Raw genomic sequence first — 18588 nt, forward strand, 5'->3', positions numbered from 1 at the left:
TTGGTCCCTAGAGGAAGTAAATAAATACATGAATCAGCTCCTGGTATTTACTTCACTCCTCTATTGAGTCTGATCCGAGGCTTGAAACTAATGAGGAATATTAATATCATCCCAGGGCTTTTCTACTTCAATCCTTACGTCTAAGTCATGCAAACTCATAAACTCCACCTAGAAGTTTCCGACATCCCTTGCTTTAGACTGATACAGAGGGGCTGGCTTTGGTAACTACCTATTTCCGGGGGAATATAAGGGCTGAGCTCTTTAGCTATCCTGAATTTTCTTTTCTTACTTGCCTACCTTTTCTGAGGCAGCTATAGATTAAATAGTTGCTTGCCTTACGGATCTAACTTCTGGGATAACTGCTAAATCAATTCCTTACACGAGCTCCAAAGAAAGATTAGGAATCTCGGGCTTTCGTCCGTTGGGCTTTCCTTTCTTCCGGGATGGCAATACAAATAGATCGATCTCTGCAGGAAGGGATCGTAACTAAACTCTTAATCCCCGGCTTTAGACTGACTTGCCAACTGCCTTTTAGGCGGCGGAAGAAGGCATTGAGAAAGATCGAGGAATTGATTTGGCTATAAAGCCTGTGTAACAACTTCTAACTGACCATAGACAGACGACCTAGAATTGGAAACTAAGGATCTCGCCGAAGCAGGAGGGGAACCCGTCAAAACAAATCCATCTTCCTCTTTGAGGGCTACCTTATCCTCACTATCTGCCCACGGAGGGGAGAATCTACGGGATGAGCTCAACAATCTCAAGATCTCTTCCGGGCTCGGGTTCTGCTCTTTCTAAGGTAGGGCTTGAACCAATAGAGTTGAAAGAGGAATGTCATCCAGTACTGCTTTTGTATGGGCTTTTGAACACAAATATAAATAGGAAGCTCAGCTTCTATTCTTCTTTCGTTCTTCTACTTCTCAGGATGGGATGGCAACTCTATATCAAGAGCTTCTTCCATCTCTTTCTGTAGTTGATGATCCGCTTTCTCAGGTCGGGATTCTAACACATGCGAAGGCGAAGGAATCATAATTGAATCGTAGGCTTTTGGGTAAGAGAGGAAGGCGTCAAGATAGGTAGCTTTTCCGTGCACATGCGAACTCTTAATCCTCCGCAACAATACAAATAGGGGAATCTCCTGCTCAACTCTGTCTAAGGACTGGCTTAGCCTAAGCAGCCTTCTTAGTGGCTTTCTTCCTCGCCTACTAGATCTCTAAAGTCAGAGCTTTCAGACTTAGTTACTGCCGATCCTACCTTTTCAGATGCTGCAGGACGGGCTTTCGGATCCAACTGCTGGTAATGAAACAGCAACTTACTCCACTTCCGGCTGGTATGATCAGGGGAGAGGGATACGAAAACCCCAATTACGCAATTTCCCACCGGGCTTGAAATGAGTTAGAATGACTTAGTTGCAGCTTTCGTAACACGATAGAGTGACTTGTTTTCTCCGGCTTTTCTGTATAAGGAAAATCTTAGTGCGGAAGGCATATTAATAGATTCCCTGGGAACTGCTATTTCCCTAACCTTTAGAATCAAACTTTCATTCTTCTTTCTTACCCTCTCCCGGGATTGAGAAAGACTTAGTGTTAGTTTGGCAGCTTGCAGGTGAGCTCTTTCAGGTTTAGTAGTTCAGTGACAAAAGGAATTGGTCACGAGCGAAAAATGACTTTCTGCTTTAAGTCTAACTTCCTATTAGACTTTAGCTTCTATAGCTTGAAGCTAGCTAACCTATCTTAGTGGCAATTCTGACTTACTTGCTGAAGGGCTTGTATTCTCAAAATACTACTTCTAACTGTCACCTAAAGCAACTATATCTTCTATTTCTGATGAAATGCCTTATAAAGAGGAAGTCAGGGCTAATAGAAAAAAAAGAGTAAGCTAGCAGGTCAATCTCAGGAAGTGATTACCAGGTAATAGGATAAGAATCAATTCAACTGCTGCAACTTAGTCAAAGAGGGCTATACTAATTCTTCCGTTTCCTCCACTTCCGGGTTCATCTAGGGGAGTTGGCATAGGCGGGAAGTTCGAGACTGAACATCGGCAACTAGAGAGTCAAGGAGCTCATTTATGGTTTACAGGTCGACTTTTTAGCAATAAAGAATGAAACGAAGTCAATCCAAGATTCGGGACGAGTTCAGGCCTTGCCTTAGCGTAAGCCTTAAAAGTCTATTCCTTAGTTACCTTTGAGGAAGAGTAAGAGATAGGAGGCATCTTCTTGACTGGAGACTCTCCTTTTTTCATGCTAATATAGGGATGGCAAGGACAGGCCTTGAAAAGGAAGTAGCTGATATAGTAGCTTCTTCTATAGTCAGTTCTCCCGGAGCAAGAGGCGGGGAAATAGGCTGATCTTTGATTTATTCATTTTTACGTCCCCCTTAAGGGGAATGGAATCATAGGGCATTTGAGCTGTATTGGTCACGCGAAGGCAAAATGACACTTCTTTCTAACTTTCCTTATAGCTCCCGTGTAAGTCAATCTAACTACCTGCTGTAAGTCTTTATTACTTCCAAAGCTTTCTCCTTCCAGTTAGGCTGAAGGACGTCTAACTAAATCCTAATCTAATGACTTCTTTACGCCTTCGCATTCTTTAAAGCAGAGGGTAAGAAGAGAGGAAGAAAGAGCAGCAAGCTGCAAGAGCATCCTATTTAGTCCTATATTAGATCTTAGCGCAAAAGCAAGTACTTTAGAGTATATTTTGGTGCATTCCCCAGCTTCATCTGATAAGGTAGGCCTGGAAGTTGCAGTTTCATTCCCATCAGTTGGATCCCTAAGGCTTAAAGGAAGAAAGTCTGTCATTTACCCTGCTTCCGGAAGTAAGAAAGAATCTATTCCTATCGGAGATTCCGTTTTTGATTTAGAGTTAGACTACACGTCCAGAGATAAGTATTGATATCGTGTTACGAAAGCCTTAAATCAGTATTGAGATTGAGAAGATTAATCGGAGAAAACAAGTAGTATTAGAATACACGCCCTACCTTAGCTTCCTCTATCTATGAAAGCCCGCTTTAAAGTCAAGTCAGGCAGTTGAAAGCAAGCAGTCTTCTATTTATAGGTTTGAGTTAGACGCCGAGCTAGCTTCGTTTAAGTCTTTTAGCTCTACCTCTGCCTTCGATTCCTCTATGGCAACCTCAGCCATAAACTAACTATCTAGCTTCTTAGGGCTTAGCTACTTTATCCGCTAGAGGAAGATAAGCTGCCTTGGCCAAAACCCTTCGAATCTCTTACCCAAAACCCTTTTTACGGGCTAGCAGGTAAAGAAAGGATACAGCAGGTAGTATTATGAATTACTTAGCCTACTGGTTTCTACTGGCTAGCAGGTACAGGCCATACAGCTGGTAGTATGATTTCTAAGTTACACGGGATCTAGTATTGAAGGAAAGCTAGAAAGCTAATTGATATTGAGTTACAGGGGATTCCCCCATATTCTATTCAAATTCCCTCCCATTCTATTACTACACCCAGGGAATCTCTTTCAACACCAATTGATTCTCATCCATATTCCGTTGAATCACTTCATAGTCCCTTTTAATCTATTACAAGACCTAGGATTCAATGCCACTAGGATAGCATCAACTCTTCCTAGCCTTCCCTGAACTACTCTATCGGAAAGCAGCAAAAGCAGAGAAAGAGCTTGAGGTGAAAAGAGAGATCGGAGATTTATCGATCTATTGAGTTACGTTGAGACAATACCGACCTTCTTCATCTTCTTTGATCTTTCCCGGCGGGGGGATTCTATTCCAATGCCCAAATCCCCTCCTTACTTCAGCGGATCTAGTAGGAAAGGCTGTAACTAAGGATTGCCAATCAGCTTATTTAGGATTTCGTTCCGAGAAGCAGGTAAACGAAAAATGACCTTGTCTTGCAAAGGAGCTTGGGGCCTTACAGGCTGACCTTCATCTTTCTATTTTCTTGCGTGAAAGCCATGACTTAGATTGAGATCTTTTAGGCAAGGAATAAGAGCTCGAAGGGCTAACTAAAGAAGTAGCAGTTAAAGAATTCCCATCAGTTGGATCCGGAAGTAAGAAAGTCTAGTAAGGCAGGAGCATTACGAAATCATAAGCTGCAAAGAAGTCATAGTCAACCGGGGAGCTCTAATGAATTGATTTAGCTCTTAAAGAATTCCTTTTTGAAGAAGGGCAGAAAGTAAAGTTAGAATCATTTTCTTTTGTTCTTACCAAGCCGCCTAAAAGGAAGTATAGCAAAGGCAGAAAGGCAGTCCGGAATACTGAGTTCTATTTAGTGTTACTACGGGGCCGTCCTTAGATCAGGATGAGCACAACGACCTGAGATTGAGTTTAAAACCTACCTTTTTTCTTTCTATTTGTGTGAAGAAATCCCGTCCTTGAGAATCCTCGATCTTGAGATTGTTGTGCATTATTCCAGTCCAGAAGTTCATTCCTCTAAATCTCTCATAAGGCAAGAGGGCCTTATGAGTTGAGAAGGCGAAGGACCTAGCAACCTCTATTTAGTTACGGAAATCAGGTAATCTGATCCTTCGGAGGACAGAGAAGAGTTTACAGCTTGAGGTGAGGAAGGTTACTATTTTGATTTTTGTGTATTAAAGTCCTTACTAGAGTCTTGAAGTAAGTTGAAGTAAGAAAGATTGAGTTGGAGGAATCCATAGGAGGCCCGCCCGTTATGCATTGCATGAAAGAACCTTTCTTTGTATGACTTCTCTTTTGCCTTAGGTCGAATGAATACGAAATAGGACATCCGCGGGTGCTGGTAAGCTTGATGAATGAAAGCTTGAAATTCAAGGTGAGTTTACTCGTTGTCAAGACAAGAAAAGGTTTTTTCGGGAACAAAAGGAACAGCTTTATCATCACTATGTAGGTTGTATCCGGGAAAGGAAGCTATGTCCACCTCATCCCCCCTCCCAAGGTACTCATAGAATAGGCTCCACCTCCGTGATACTTGGGGAGATTATGACAGATCTTTAGTGGGTCTTTCCTTTTATAAGAACCTTCCTACATACTATGCTCTACGCTTCTACTTTCGCACCTCGGGTCCCAGATCAATTTGATCGTCGATCTGTACCTTCATTCGTACATGCATATGGATCTTCAACCTCGAGATCCTCTATGAGATCTTTTTCCAGAGAAGCCCCTGCATATGTTGCCCTTATCTATTCATGGTGTTCCGGATCCAGATATGGAACTGGAATGGGCTATGCCTTCACCTATGCTATTGGTTTGAAAACCAAAGAAAGCATCTTTGGTCTGTAAATGGATTAGGAATAGGCTCTTTGTCTTTCATCTGCTAGGTTGAGGGACATAGTGGATAGAAGACTTGAGTAGCTAAATTGAATGAGGGGCCTAGCTTGCTTTCTTTCGAGTCTCAAGCTTTCAAGTAGCTTTGACTAACACGAATCTTTATAACCAAAAAAGTATACATACCCTAGGATGGAGTAGTAAGCTCTCCAAATCTTATCCGGTTTGGAGGTTGTTCCGCGTTTGCACAGTTCAAGGCTTCCTCCCTGTATACAACCGCATCGAAGCACAGCTTTCCAAGCTTGGGATGGAATAGGATGATCATCCGGTCATGCGATCTCCGATCCAAGCGCTTTAGTAGATTGCTGGACCAAGGTTCCGAGCGTAGAATCGAATCTGCTCTAGTATTTGCTAACAGATCAGTAGGCTCTGACAGCCTCCTCTCTTCTACTAAGGCATGAAAAAGGGAAACTCTAAAGTAAAGAAGGAATCCGCCTCCGATCTGGCTTTCAAACTGGAAATTTCATAAAAAAAGAAAGGTTTTGATTCGTCTTTGCTTGAGTAAAGAAAGTATTATATGAAGCTGGATAAAACAGTCTGATGAGAAAGCGTCTGTTCACGTCAAGCAATGGTTTAGTTTTGTTAATCTAATTGAAGTCAAGATTAAGTGAGTGTTTCATGTACTTTAGTAATAGTATGAAAGATATAGTGAGCGTGCTGTCTTACCTCGTTTACTCAATGCATTGTATTTTTGAAAAGCGCTAGAAATCGTTCAACATTTTTCCAGTGCGGGTTTGACCTTTTCTTTATTTGGTATATTCTTTCTCATGTCGTACAGCCGCAGCAAAGTCGTAAATAAGAAAATGTTTTCTAGCTATTTGTGGATGGGTTCGGAAGACTTGAGCAGTAGGTTTCGACTCGGTCAGCTGTCTTGATGAAGATTGACTGACGACAAGAAATGACGTAAGTGAGAGAATCGTTCAGTGATATTCAAAGTTTCCATTTTCGATTGAGAAAGCGGCAGGCCCAATGAGTTCTCCTATAGTGCCTCGAAATGAGGCCGGAGAGTCGGTAACCTGAGATCGCCTAAGATCGAATGGAACTGGATTGGATTGAGACGGAAAAGAGAGATATAGAAAGTGTTCCGTGATTTCATTGTTTTCAGTCTTCACCTTAACTCGATCGCCTTTCGACTCCCATGTCTTTCTTGGTTGGACCAACCCAACCGGTAATTTCCGGAAGTCTTTCCTCTTTCTTGTTGTGGGGGGGAGAGCATATGATACTCAAAATTAGATGCAAAATTAGATGAAAAAGATGAATAAATTTATTATGGATTGTTTCGACAAGGTCCGCGAATGCTGTGGTTATAAGCGTAAGAATAAAAACCCCACGAATGAGACAGCAAAAGTAAGGCCGGAGGGGGCGGTAGAAAAAGGTAATAATGTAGATGTAGAAAAAGGTAATGTGAAGAAGGATAATGAGAAGAAGGATAATGAGAAGAAGGATAATGAGAAGAAGGATAATGATAATGGGCGAAATGGAGGGGAAGGGGGATCCGGCATTCCCAATTTAGGGGGAAGGCAGTCCACTCCCTACCCTAACAGGGCAAACAAAAGGTCCTCCACTTTCGCTAACTTCCCTGCCCTTGCTTATGTAGTAGCGGTCGTATTCATCTCATTGATTGTTATTGTTCTAAAGGAAATTGTTCTAAAGGAAATTGTTCTAAAAATATTGTTCACGAATTCTTCTTGTGATGCAGCGGAACCATGGCAATTAGGGTTTCAAGACGCAGCAACACCTATGATGCAAGGAATAATAGACTTACATCACGATATCTTTTTCTTCCTCATTCTGATTTTGGTTTTCGTATCACGGATCTTGGTTCGCGCTTTATGGCATTTCCACTATCAAAAAAATCCAATCCCGCAAAGGATTGTTCATGGAACTACTATCGAGATTCTTCGGACCATATTTCCTAGTATCATACCGATGTTCATTGCTATACCATCATTTGCTCTGTTATACTCAATGGACGAGGTAGTAGTAGATCCAGCCATTACTATCAAAGCTATTGGACATCAATGGTATCGGACTTATGAGTATTCAGACTATAACAGTTCCGATGAACAGTCACTAACTTTTGACAGTTATACGATTCCAGAAGATGATCTAGAATTGGGTCAATCACGTTTATTAGAAGTGGACAATAGAGTGGTTGTACCAGCCAAAACTCATCTACGTATTATTGTAACACCTGCTGATGTACCTCATAGTTGGGCTGTACCTTCCTTAGGTGTCAAATGTGATGCTGTACCTGGTCGTTTAAATCAGATCTCTATTTCGGTACAACGAGAAGGGGTTTACTATGGTCAGTGCAGTGAGATTTGTGGAACTAATCATGCCTTTATGCCTATTGTCGTAGAAGCTGTTTCTAGTAAAGATTATGGTTCTTGGGTATCCAATCATATAATCCCGCAATCGGGGTTTTTTGCAAAAACTTTGGAGCGTTTGGTCCTGGGGACCATTGCCCATTGTGATGCAGCAGGAACAGGAAGCTTCGACTTCCCTTCCCCGCCACCTGCTGCTGAACCACCTGAGGCTCCGATACAAGGACCACAGGTGCCCCAACAACCACCCGCGCCTGTTATTCCCCAATTGGAGCAACCGCTCCTCTCGGATGAAGCACGAGCCGACGTGCTTTATTCCCGATATGGGCTCCTCAATTTTGGTGGGGATGATGGGTTCAGACGTATGAGCTCGATCATCTCTAACCAAGGATTCATCGAGCGCTCTATAGAAGCAGCATTGGTGGATGACGGATTTCACCCGTTATCGATTCTTCATCGATACGCTGAAATTCGAGGAATTCTCCATTCTCCGCGAGGTCAGCTTCTATCTGAGCCCACCTATCGCACCTATGTTTCTCAAATACGAGAACAAGGCACGAGGGAAAGCGTTCCGTATCGGCGGGTCATCCAAGCCGTACGCGGCTCTCATCTTCTTTTGGAGAGAGCAGATGGTCGGTTGTTTTGATATAGCTCTTTAGCTCGGGGTAGGGTTCTATTATTTTCCGTTTCTCTCTGGGAAAGGGAGTGATGAGAGAGGACGGACTCAGATGTACTTTTGGGATGATTCATCCTCTTTTTTAGGAACTGAGTTGTAAAATGGCCGGATGAACTACATGCAAGGTCTGATACCATTCATCTCATTTCTTCTTGTTTACTTTGAGTGATTGGTTATGTAGGCGCTCGAAACTGCTTCTCACTAGACAAGATGGTAGAGCAATGAGGGTTCGACCTATTTCCGGCAAAAAAGAAAGTTGCAGACCTGCTTACATTATATATGTAATTTGTAGAGTGAAGTGACTGTAGGGGGAAGACACAAACGATATAAGAAGAAGCGAAGGATGTTTACTTGCAGGGTGTGAATTTGCTTTAGCTCGAGTAAGTTCTTTTCTTTTATACAGCTTTCAGTCAGTCAATTAAGGCTAACCTGATCTTCCCTAGTCCTTAGAGCGAGTTCTTTCATACCTTAGACAGCTTTCAGCCCTATCTAAGTCGTTGGCAGTTGCTAGTAAGTCAGTAGCCGCCTTTAGAGCTGGGATAAGTTGGGTAAGAATGTAAGAGGTTACTGATGCTCAGATGATCGACCGATAGGGATAGGAAAGGCTTTGGCTCTTCAAGACGTAGATCTCGAGCTTTGCGAGAGCAGACCTATAGTAGCTTAGGGGGAGGAAAGTAGGCCTGCGGGAGAGGGGTGAAAGGGGCCAAAGCAGTAAGCGCTTCCATCGAACTCTGTAAAGAAAGAGCGCGAGGGCATAGGTAGAATGGAGACTCTAGTTGCTAGCCGCTTTAAGCTTGAACGGAGAAAGCAAGAAAGTCAGTCTTCTTATCGCTCGACCCTATCGGGAAATGTGCTTCAAGCATGAATTACGATCCTATCTATCAATCCTGATTATTGAACCTTAGGAGAGTGAAGTTACTGTAAGGAGAAGACTTTCTTTCTGTATAGCTCTAGATAGCGTTCTCATACGTCTTCTAATCCTCATGTGGATTCTTACCCATATTCATCATGACTTTTTTGATTTCAAAGTAAGAATCTCCCTATTCTCTTTAGGCTGCTGGGATAAGACTTTGATAGGGAAAGAAAGACTGATTACCTTTTACCTTACCCTATGGAGCCTGACTTGAAAGATTGTGGGCAATGTATTCTAAAGCCCCTCTTGACAATGGGTTAGGTCGTTTTTATATTTCTAACTATGAGTGACTACGTGCCTAGAGCAAGGCTCGTGGAACTACGTACCTCTTTCTATCCATAGAATCTCTTCCTTATTCTATCCCTAAAAGCTATCTTTCAACATCTACCATCGTATAAGTTTTGTAGCCTATTGAAATGAAAGGGTATAGGATACGAACGAAGTCACTCAACTAGCTTGTTGAGGAACGATGTTGACTAATTGCAACTCAGTGGTACGAAGTCACTCAATTTAACCTATGATGCCCTTTACTTCTTAGCCTTGTCAGTCGCCAACATTCCAACTGTGCGAGAGGGGAGTGTAGTCACTCGAAGAGGACAGCTAATATCTCCTCTTGGATGTATGCCTTCTTTCCTATGCAGGGAAATACCTATGGTGGGACAGGGTAGTACCCTTGGACTACTTTGGATGTTGTCTGCCAACTATGCTTCTTCTTCAGTAGTCTTAGATGCGCACTACTGGTCAGTCACTAGTCTCTGATTTCTAAATGGTTGAGACTTTTGTCTTATCAACTATAGTTAGTGAAAGCAGCTACCTACTTGCTTGATGCTAGGTTTCCCGACCCTCTTTAGGCTTCTTAGGTCATACCGTTGGTGCCCGGCCTAACCTAAGCCTAAGTAGAAGGCAATGCAATATAGAGGACGGAGATTGAGTGAGATGCTTTTGTCTTATGAGAACTCCGATTGATTGAAGGATGTGGCATCCATTCATGTCACTGACATCCTGGAGTAAGATGAGTCTACCAGTCTCTTTGACCCGATCGGGTTATCCTCATATTATTCAGTTCTTGCTGAAGCGGAAGATTTGGGATAAACCTTCTTTACCTATCGATTTGTGGTTAGGTCAAGGCATGCCCTTGAATCCGTATCTCAAAGGTTTGGTGATAAACCGCCTTCGAGAAGTCTACAAACCCGTAGTGTAGACTTAAAGGCCCCTCCAAAAGAACTCAAAAAGTCAGAAATGTTTGAGTTCTTAGAAGAGGTCACTTTGTTAAGGTCGTGGACCAGCTTAACTATGGTAGATGGTATTATACAGTAGCCTTATCACCTGGTGTCACTTTCGAGGATTTTATCAAAGCACCTATCCCACTGGAAAGTGCGTCAAGAGGATCCGCATCTAGTCCGTTTTGGAATAATGTGGAAACTCTACGATGAGGTTGCTAAGAGGTCCCTGAACTACAGCCCACCTGTCTTAGATGTGGGTTCGGATAATGGGGCTTTCCTCCTTGGAGGTCTCTCTGGTACTGAGTACCTTGTGTATGCTTCTGGGCTTAACCAGCCTAGAGCAGGGAGAGGAGCGAACCAAGCTTGAAATGGGAATTGAGAGGCACGAGACAGCCCTCAAAAAAAGGCGAAATTCACTAAAGGGCCTCCCAAGAGTTCACCTATGCTAGTTAAACTAAAAGGCTCTGTCAATACAGTAAACCGATGCCTTACAGTTTCATATTATAGACTCAAAACCTTGCTTTGCATCTGATTTTTCCTGGTATTAAAATTCCCTCCTAGACTTTACTTAGGAATTATTATTCTATCTAATAGCAGACGATTCGTAACATCTGAGATGAGAAGGAAGATGGTTATGTTATTAGCTTTTAAAAAAAGTTAAATGAAGAAGCGCGTGCGAGACTTTCTTGCTCGGTGATCAAGAAATTGTTAGACACATAATTGTATTGGATAGTCATATTAACGTTATCCCAGGCAAGATAAAATTTTCACACTAGCTGTTCAAGGAATGAACTATCGAATCGACTAGCAACTTTGTCCCTTAGTTGTCCAGCTTGCCTTTCACTAGTAATTCACAATTAAGAATAAATAAAAGATTTAAATAGAATATGTCAAGATCAGCTACTCCTTTATCACTTGCTTAGCTGGAAAGCAGAGACCCACGAAGGCGCAATCCGAGCGACAAACCACTGGCGCAGATTGATGGAACGTCTTTCCTCTTAATTACCGTCTTCAAGGCCACCGAGATAGCATCTTCCAAGGCAACACTCTTATGAGACAATAAAGAACAAGTGCCCATATTAAACAAAAGAGAACAATGAGACAGATCTTCTTCCGGAAAGATCCACCCCATTTTTTGCACTAGGATTTACTTGATAGCTCATAACTATAAACCAACGCAATCTCTTTTGAAAAAGATCAAACAACTCAACTGGATATTTATGCTTTAATACTACTTATGCAAGGATACATGAAGTAAGAAAGACACCTTGATTGGTCTATTCTGGCTAAGCCTAGTTCATCCTCGTCTCTAGCTCCAACCGCTTCAAGTTTGATTTTTTCATACCATTTATGGACATAACATAAGAAGGCTAAGACAAGCAGTAGAAGGGGATGTCACGTATTGAAGTAGCAAAGAAGGAAGGATCAAATATCCCACGGACAAAGAACGACGCTGGGGAAGTAAAGGCAAATGACATAGAAGAAGACGCTTCTCTAGAGGAAGGATTAATAGTTCAGCTAGCCACGCACACGAGGAGGATTCCTCTTTTCTTTAAACAGCATTTCCGCGCTTTCGTTTTAGGAAAAAAATAGCTTTCTCCCATCTCTTCCTAACCTACCGCCCTCTTGATTGAATTGATTTGAACTGAACCTCTCCCAAAGACACTTGCGACTTAAAAAGAAGATCGCATTTTAGAGAGATTCAGGTGGAAGAAGCCTTCCACTCGAAGAGAGGGCGTCGTCAACCACAAGTAAATTGAATGCTATCTTCCTAGCTAAATTACATTCTCCTAACTGTACACACTTGATTTGTCCAATTCTTTTGTCAAGCAGGACATTATCACTGAAACTTCAACCCTCTTTTGCATTCGATGCCTCTTGCAATCCAAGGAATCAGTTCCTTTTTGCTTTTTCTGTGCTGAGTCTATAAGCAAAGAGGGGGTGCCCAGTACACTTAAGATGCGTCTCAAGGTCGCCAATGACCAGTACTGCAACTTCAAGTAAGGGGGTCTTGCCCAGATAGGCCAAGTTTTAAGAGAGTCTTAGTTCATCGAGAGAGAAGGCGACCTAGGATGAAGGGTGAGGGTCCATGGACCTTGTTACATGATTTTTTCTTTATCATTATCGTTGACACAAATCTTATCCGTGTCCACTATTGGTTTTCTCATTTTTTTTGGCCATAGCGCCCATTACGGAACAACTAACAGTAATTGCCGGACTCCTTATTATAAGCGAAGCCGTCAACGAACTGAGAGGCGAAAGCATGACAGATAAGGTGGAAGCTGAATCGGTCAAGACGAAAGAAAGTTCCCTTGTATTTTTAGTTGCGAATATCTTATTAGCGGCGGCCCTAAAGCTATCGCTAAGGGGTGTGGTTAGCTAGCTAGTGCCCTGCCTTTCTTTAGTTTCATTCAAAAGTAGCTCGGGGGTAGGAAATTCTATAAGACGGAAAATCTTGTTATTCATTTTGGCTTTTTCAAAACCTTTCTTTTTTCGGTATGCCGCTCCGCGAGCAAGGAGTGCCACGCACGAGCGGAGCGAAAACAAAGCAAGGGGAATTCGGAGAAATCCTTTGATTGCGTATTGAATATAGATCCATGTCTTTCTTGTTCCACTAGCTAGGACCAAATTCTCACATGTCCCTTTCGTTATTACAACCTTCTTTTTTTATGTCAAAGACCAGAAGCTACGCGCAAATTCTCATTGGATCTCGGTTGTTCTTAACAGCGATGGCTATTCATTTAAGTCTTCGGGTAGCACCATTAGATCTTCAACAAGGTGGAAATTCTCGTATTCTGTATGTACATGTTCCTGCGGCTCGGATGAGTATTCTTGTTTATATCGCTACGGCTATAAACACTTTTTTGTTCCTATTAACAAAACATCCCCTTTTTCTTCGCTCTTCCGGAACCGGTACAGAAATGGGTGCTTTTTTTACGTTGTTTACCTTAGTTACTGGGGGGTTTCGGGGAAGACCTATGTGGGGCACCTTTTGGGTGTGGGATGCTCGTTTAACCTCTGTATTCATCTCGTTTCTTATTTACCTGGGTGCACTGCGTTTTCAAAAGCTTCCTGTCGAACCGGCTCCTATTTCAATCCGTGCTGGACCGATCGATATACCAATAATCAAGTCTTCAGTCAACTGGTGGAATACATCGCATCAACCTGGGAGCATTAGCCGATCTGGTACATCAATACATGTTCCTATGCCCATTCCAATCTTGTCTAACTTTGCTAACTTCCCCTTCTCAACCCGTATCTTGTTTGTTCTGGAAACACGTCTTCCTATTCCATCTTTTCCCGAATCTCCTTTAAGGGATGAAATAGAAGCTCGAGAAGGAATAGCAAAACCTAGTTCACTTCCCCTGAACGCGATGTAATCAAACTTATGGTTGACGCCGTAGAGAATATAAAGCCCATATGCGAAGTGGAAAAAGTAGGAGTAGTTGGTACTATTTATGATGTCCCTGGGATTGTAGCCAGGGATCGTCAACAAACCTTAGCTATTCGTTGGATCCTTGAAGCTGCTTTCAAACGACGTATAAGCTACAGGATAAGCTTAGAGAAATGTTCATTTGCTTAGATACTGGATGCTTACCGAAAGAGGAGAATTGCACGTAAGAAAAGGGAGAATCTTCATGGACTGGCTTCCACCAATCGAAGTTTCGCGCATTTCAGATGGTGGTAAAGTGAGACCACATAAAGAGCTCTCTGATCCTCATTCAGTCAGATTCTTCAGTGATATATGGTTTTAGCCTTTTCCTTTTTGTTTTTTTCTTCATATAGAATAAATTCCTAATCCTATTCCCTTCATGAATTGAAGTTACCTTTATCCTTTGATAGATTGTCTTTAAAATAAGTAATTCTCTAGGCGAATACGATAGGTAAGATTCACTAGCTAGAAGTTTACTGAGAAGGGTAGAGTTTGCAGTAATCGATGAGAGAATGGTAATGCGAAAGAAAGAAGGCGTTTTAAAACGCCATACAAACAATATATGTCTAAATTACATTAAATAGGTAGCTCAAAGCGCCAACCCTTCCTCTTAGACACTACTACTGATCAGCATGACTTTCTTTCTTGAGTAAGGTAAGAAGGGGTACGGAAACGTCCTCTTAGCTTTAACGGGATTCATTTAAGGGAAGAAGACGAAGTCGATTCAATCCAACTCCAACCGACCGGCTGGAGAGATATTTAGTCAAGAAAGGCAGGACTAAGGAAAGGCGCAAGCCCCAGTAAGCTCCGTCTCTGTAGGGAAGGAGATCTCTTCTTGGGTTCGGATCGGACCAGCTTTCTTCGTTGATGGATCCATTTATATAAGCAATTGGATCGATATTGGCCGAGCCATTGAAAGAGCCTCTTCTTCGATAGCGTGAACAGAGCTTCTGGCTAAAGAAGGAAAGGAAAGCCAAAGCTGACATTACAGCTTGTCGCTCTTCGAGCGGAGGGCTGGATCTAACTTCCTAGTCTCGATTGTAGTAAGGGTTAAGCTAAAAGGGGCTTTCAAGGCTCTCGTCCCATCTACCTCGGTACTCCAACTGGGTCCTCAAATGCCTGGTTCTGGACCGCATCCTTTTCGTATGAACTGCCAAAACAACGCTCAGGATGACAGACACACTTCGGACGGAGATGCTTTTGGTACGAGATCTATTGGTTCAGAAAAAGAGCTACTAAAAGGTAAACGTTTTCCCTGATCCCAGATCAAGAACAAAGTCCTAAACAAAGTCTTTCTCCTCACCGACAAAGCAGAGTGCTAATCCCGATCAAAACAAGTCTGACCTCGAATATGCGTAAAGCAAAACAAAGATCTCTCTTTTAGGACGACTACTAACTAGTAGCTAGCCTACCCCAAGAGTTCTGTTGAAGTTAGGGTGCTGTGCTCTTTATATTTTGAAGAGAAAGTGCTTTTATCTCTCCTCTCATACATACATTCTTCGATCCGGTTCACCACCGGGCCACAAGCTGGTCAACGCCTGGCAGAGTATCAAGAGAGATCCCCAGTAGTGCGACTTAGGTTATGGAAAAGGCAAGGTTTAGAAGCCTCCATTCCCGACGGGGAGACTCAAGGGAGACTAGTTCAGTGAATTCCCTGTTAGAAGGAATTATTGAATCAGAAGCATCGAATGCAAGCTGTGAGGAATAAGAATTATCTTAGCAGACAAGAATGAAATTAGTCCCACACTTACTTCCCGCAGGAATAGAAGAGGACAAGGCCTATAGCCTATCTATATAAGAGAAAATGGCAAGACATTGGAAGATTGACATGAGAAGCCGAAGCGGAAAGCCCACATACATGTACCAGGGTTTGGCAAAGCTAGTGCCTTAAGCAGGAAGGAAGTTGAATTTGGTGTGCTGAACAAGTCAATGACTACTTCCTTTTTCCTTTCGCCGGTTTTTTAGGAAGTGTTCCGGGAGTGAGAATTCTGAAGCTGCCTTCCGTCTTTCTTCTATTCTACTTCTTGTTTTCATTCTCGTTCTAATTCTAAGCTGGTTTCCAAGCGATACCAAGCCAAGCAATCGACTCTCTTCCTCTGCTCTGGTTCTCCCGCTGGTATTCTAAAGCGGGCATAAGACCATATGTTGAGGTAGAGCCAACCAAGTCAAGAGTAGCATAACATATCTCCTATCTCCTAGCTACACATTTCTTTCTCAGATAGAGAGAATGAGATCAGGGGTGTAACCTTTCTGAAAGTCTTCTACCCTAGTCAGTCCTGTACCTATATTCAACCATTTCTTTGGCACATTCTTGGAATTACTATTTGAAAGAAGACTGCTTTACTATACTTTCCCCTGTCGAATTTTGAATAGGCTTTCGGGAAAGCAAAGAAGAAGTCAATCTTAAAGTTCTCTTAAGAAGGTGATTGAGGCAGTACGGTAAGAACCTCTCCTTTAGAGCTACCTGAGACTTTGAAAGAGGGTGAAACTTCTTCCGTTCATGACCTATACCCAAGAGTCATTCACTCCTTAAAGAGATCAGTCGCAGAGTTATTGATGATAATAGAGCTTTTACTTTTGATGCCCTTAGCCCCTTCCTTCCGGCTGATATGCTCTTCGTTACACTCAGCCTTCTAAACCCAGAGTCTATCAACTCTACTTCTCCAACTCACTCTTCGTCTGTCGACTCTTCTTGGAGAGTCTGTAAACTCTACATCGCTAACGCTCAACCTTTCTCATGGGACACTGCAATATAATATCATTCATCTCACCTGCGATAAGAAAAAGGTAAAGAAAGACCATTGGCAACGTCCTCGATAGCATCCCATAACCTGTGAGGAGCGATTCCAGCTTCCTCAGTCTTGTCCGTCTTTCATTTCTGTGTAAGAGCCCAAAAGGGAATCAATCGTTAGCATTCCAATCCGTAATGAATCTCTTTGTCTTCTATTCTCTTTCTCGTTTTCGAAGTTGTAGAGCGAGTTTATTTTCATTTAAGGGAATGGTCCTTCGCACCCTAAGTGAGAATCTCCTTCCACCTTTGATTCTAATCTTAGAATTCTAAGGCCAAGAACCTTATTCTATAGCATTTTATGCCGTATGCTAACATGCAAAGAGCGGTTACTCCTTCTTGTCATGTACAGCGGATACTGTAACAGCGGTTATTCCGTTCTCAGCTGATTCAACAAAGTGGATTCTCTAACAACCGATTCCATAAGAGCAGATTCGTGCAAAAGAGCTAACATCCTTGTGAACAGACCGGCTTGGGACAGGCTTGCTTGCTTTCAAGAGTTTGACCGGTCAAGGTTTTGATTCCTACTTTCTTGCCGAGAGCAGGGACAGAAAGAGTCATTACACCACCCGTCCTACTGCACTGGGGAGAAAAAGAACCTATAGCTTACAGAGCTAGTCACAAAGGCTTAACCACCAACAGATGCCTAACTTTTGTCGACGGGTAGCTACTCGCTTTAGTAATCGTATGAGTCCTGGCCTAATCCTTTAGGGCTATCAGTCAAAGTAGGAAAGAAAAAAGTCTGAAAAGTAGTCCATTACGTATGTATGGTAGTTTTTTCCGTATGCCCGCCTAAGCGAGAGTATGGGTTTCCGGCTAGTCTTGGAAGTCTTGTAATGAAATGGATTCTTTCGGTTGTAGCGTGGGTTTCCGTTGGGTGAACCCTTCTCGATCGTCTTATTGGTATTGTGGTAAGCGCTTTCTTGCCTGGCGCATTTCCTTCCTTTAAGTGATTGTACCACCCTTTGATCTCTTTCCCGCATTCGTTCATTTCTTTCGTAGAGGGAAAAGCAAACGCATATCCATTCGTTGATGCAACTAGTCGTTGACTTTTTTTTTTCTTCCCGCCCGGTTACGAAAACAGCGCTTATCCCAGACCGGTTGAAAAGAGTAAGAGTTGCTCACTCTTCCATCTGAAGTAGCCGTAGATGCAGCAATTCCCCTTATGAAGATCTTTGGGCATCTCTCTCCTGGTGAGCCTTAGTTTAGTACGGATGATAGGATGTCGGGAATAGCCTTCAAAGAGCGTATTCTTCCTCTCGGGGAAGTCTTGGCTGATTCAACTCAAGCAAGAACAGCATCTATTCCTTCAACAGCTGTTAGGGGCCTTTTTCCTCCGTTTAACGACGTCATATAGGTAATCAGCCACATGAGTACCTGAAGACGTCTTAAAGGGAACTGTAGGCCATTTTAATGCGTATTCAGAACCTCATGTTAACGATTCCCTATCTGGTTTGTTAAACGGTGGTTAACCAGTAAGAACATTTATAAGGGTTCCAGGATTCAAGGTTCCTTACCTTAACCGGAAGAGTAAGAGAAGGGGACTCCCCAGAAGGAGAGTGGAAGCCCAAGAGAGAAGAAGTCGTTCCAATCCCTGACTTCCATTCCTGACTTATCCCAGCTCGGGAGGACAGGGGAAGACTCATAAAAAAGTAAAGTATGACAAAACGATTAGCTGCGAACAAGAAGAAGCTCTTCAAGGAGTTCTCACTTCTGGCCACACCAACCCTTTCAACTCCGAGATGGATTTCTCAATCAACATCGATAAATAAGGGCCTCCCACCCCTTGAGGTAATCCTACGGATTACAGACTTATCCAACAGACGAGAATGCTGGTCCTGAATCCGGTTCAGGATCGGGGGAAACCACTGACTTTGCTACTACTTCCACTGGGTGGTCAATCAAATCAATTGGTGAAACTGCTGCTTTATTTTCCGCACTGAAACCGAAATTGCTGC

The 18588-nt window shown here is 42.7% G+C and overlaps 3 protein-coding genes across 3 annotated transcripts in view; all 3 read left to right on the forward strand.

Annotated features, from left to right (window-relative positions):
- Positions 1–7011: 7011 nt before the first annotated feature.
- On the forward strand, positions 7012–8259 carry LOC114757204 (cytochrome c oxidase subunit 2-like). Its single transcript, XM_028946206.1, has one exon. It carries the CDS (start codon positions 7014–7016, stop codon positions 8241–8243), a length of 1230 nt encoding a protein of 409 aa, XP_028802039.1. The 5' UTR covers positions 7012–7013; the 3' UTR covers positions 8244–8259.
- Positions 8260–12892: 4633 nt separating this feature from the next.
- LOC114757210 (uncharacterized) overlaps positions 12893–18588 on the forward strand; it is a 55878-nt gene continuing 50182 nt past the window's right edge. Inside the window, exon 1 of the mRNA XM_028946211.1 lies at positions 12893–12928. The gene's annotated coding sequence lies outside the window, so the exon portion shown is untranslated. The remainder of the gene's footprint in view (positions 12929–18588) is intronic.
- Positions 12935–14137, forward strand: LOC114757214 (putative cytochrome c biosynthesis ccmC-like mitochondrial protein). The gene has a single exon (XM_028946217.1). The coding sequence runs from the start codon at positions 13046–13048 to the stop codon at positions 13787–13789; it is 744 nt and encodes a 247-aa protein (XP_028802050.1). The 5' UTR covers positions 12935–13045; the 3' UTR covers positions 13790–14137.

Source organism: Neltuma alba, unplaced genomic scaffold, assembly GCF_004799145.2.
Source record: "Neltuma alba isolate B1F8T4 unplaced genomic scaffold, ASM479914v2 tig00010580_pilon, whole genome shotgun sequence".
Lineage (NCBI taxonomy): Eukaryota > Viridiplantae > Streptophyta > Magnoliopsida > Fabales > Fabaceae > Neltuma > Neltuma alba.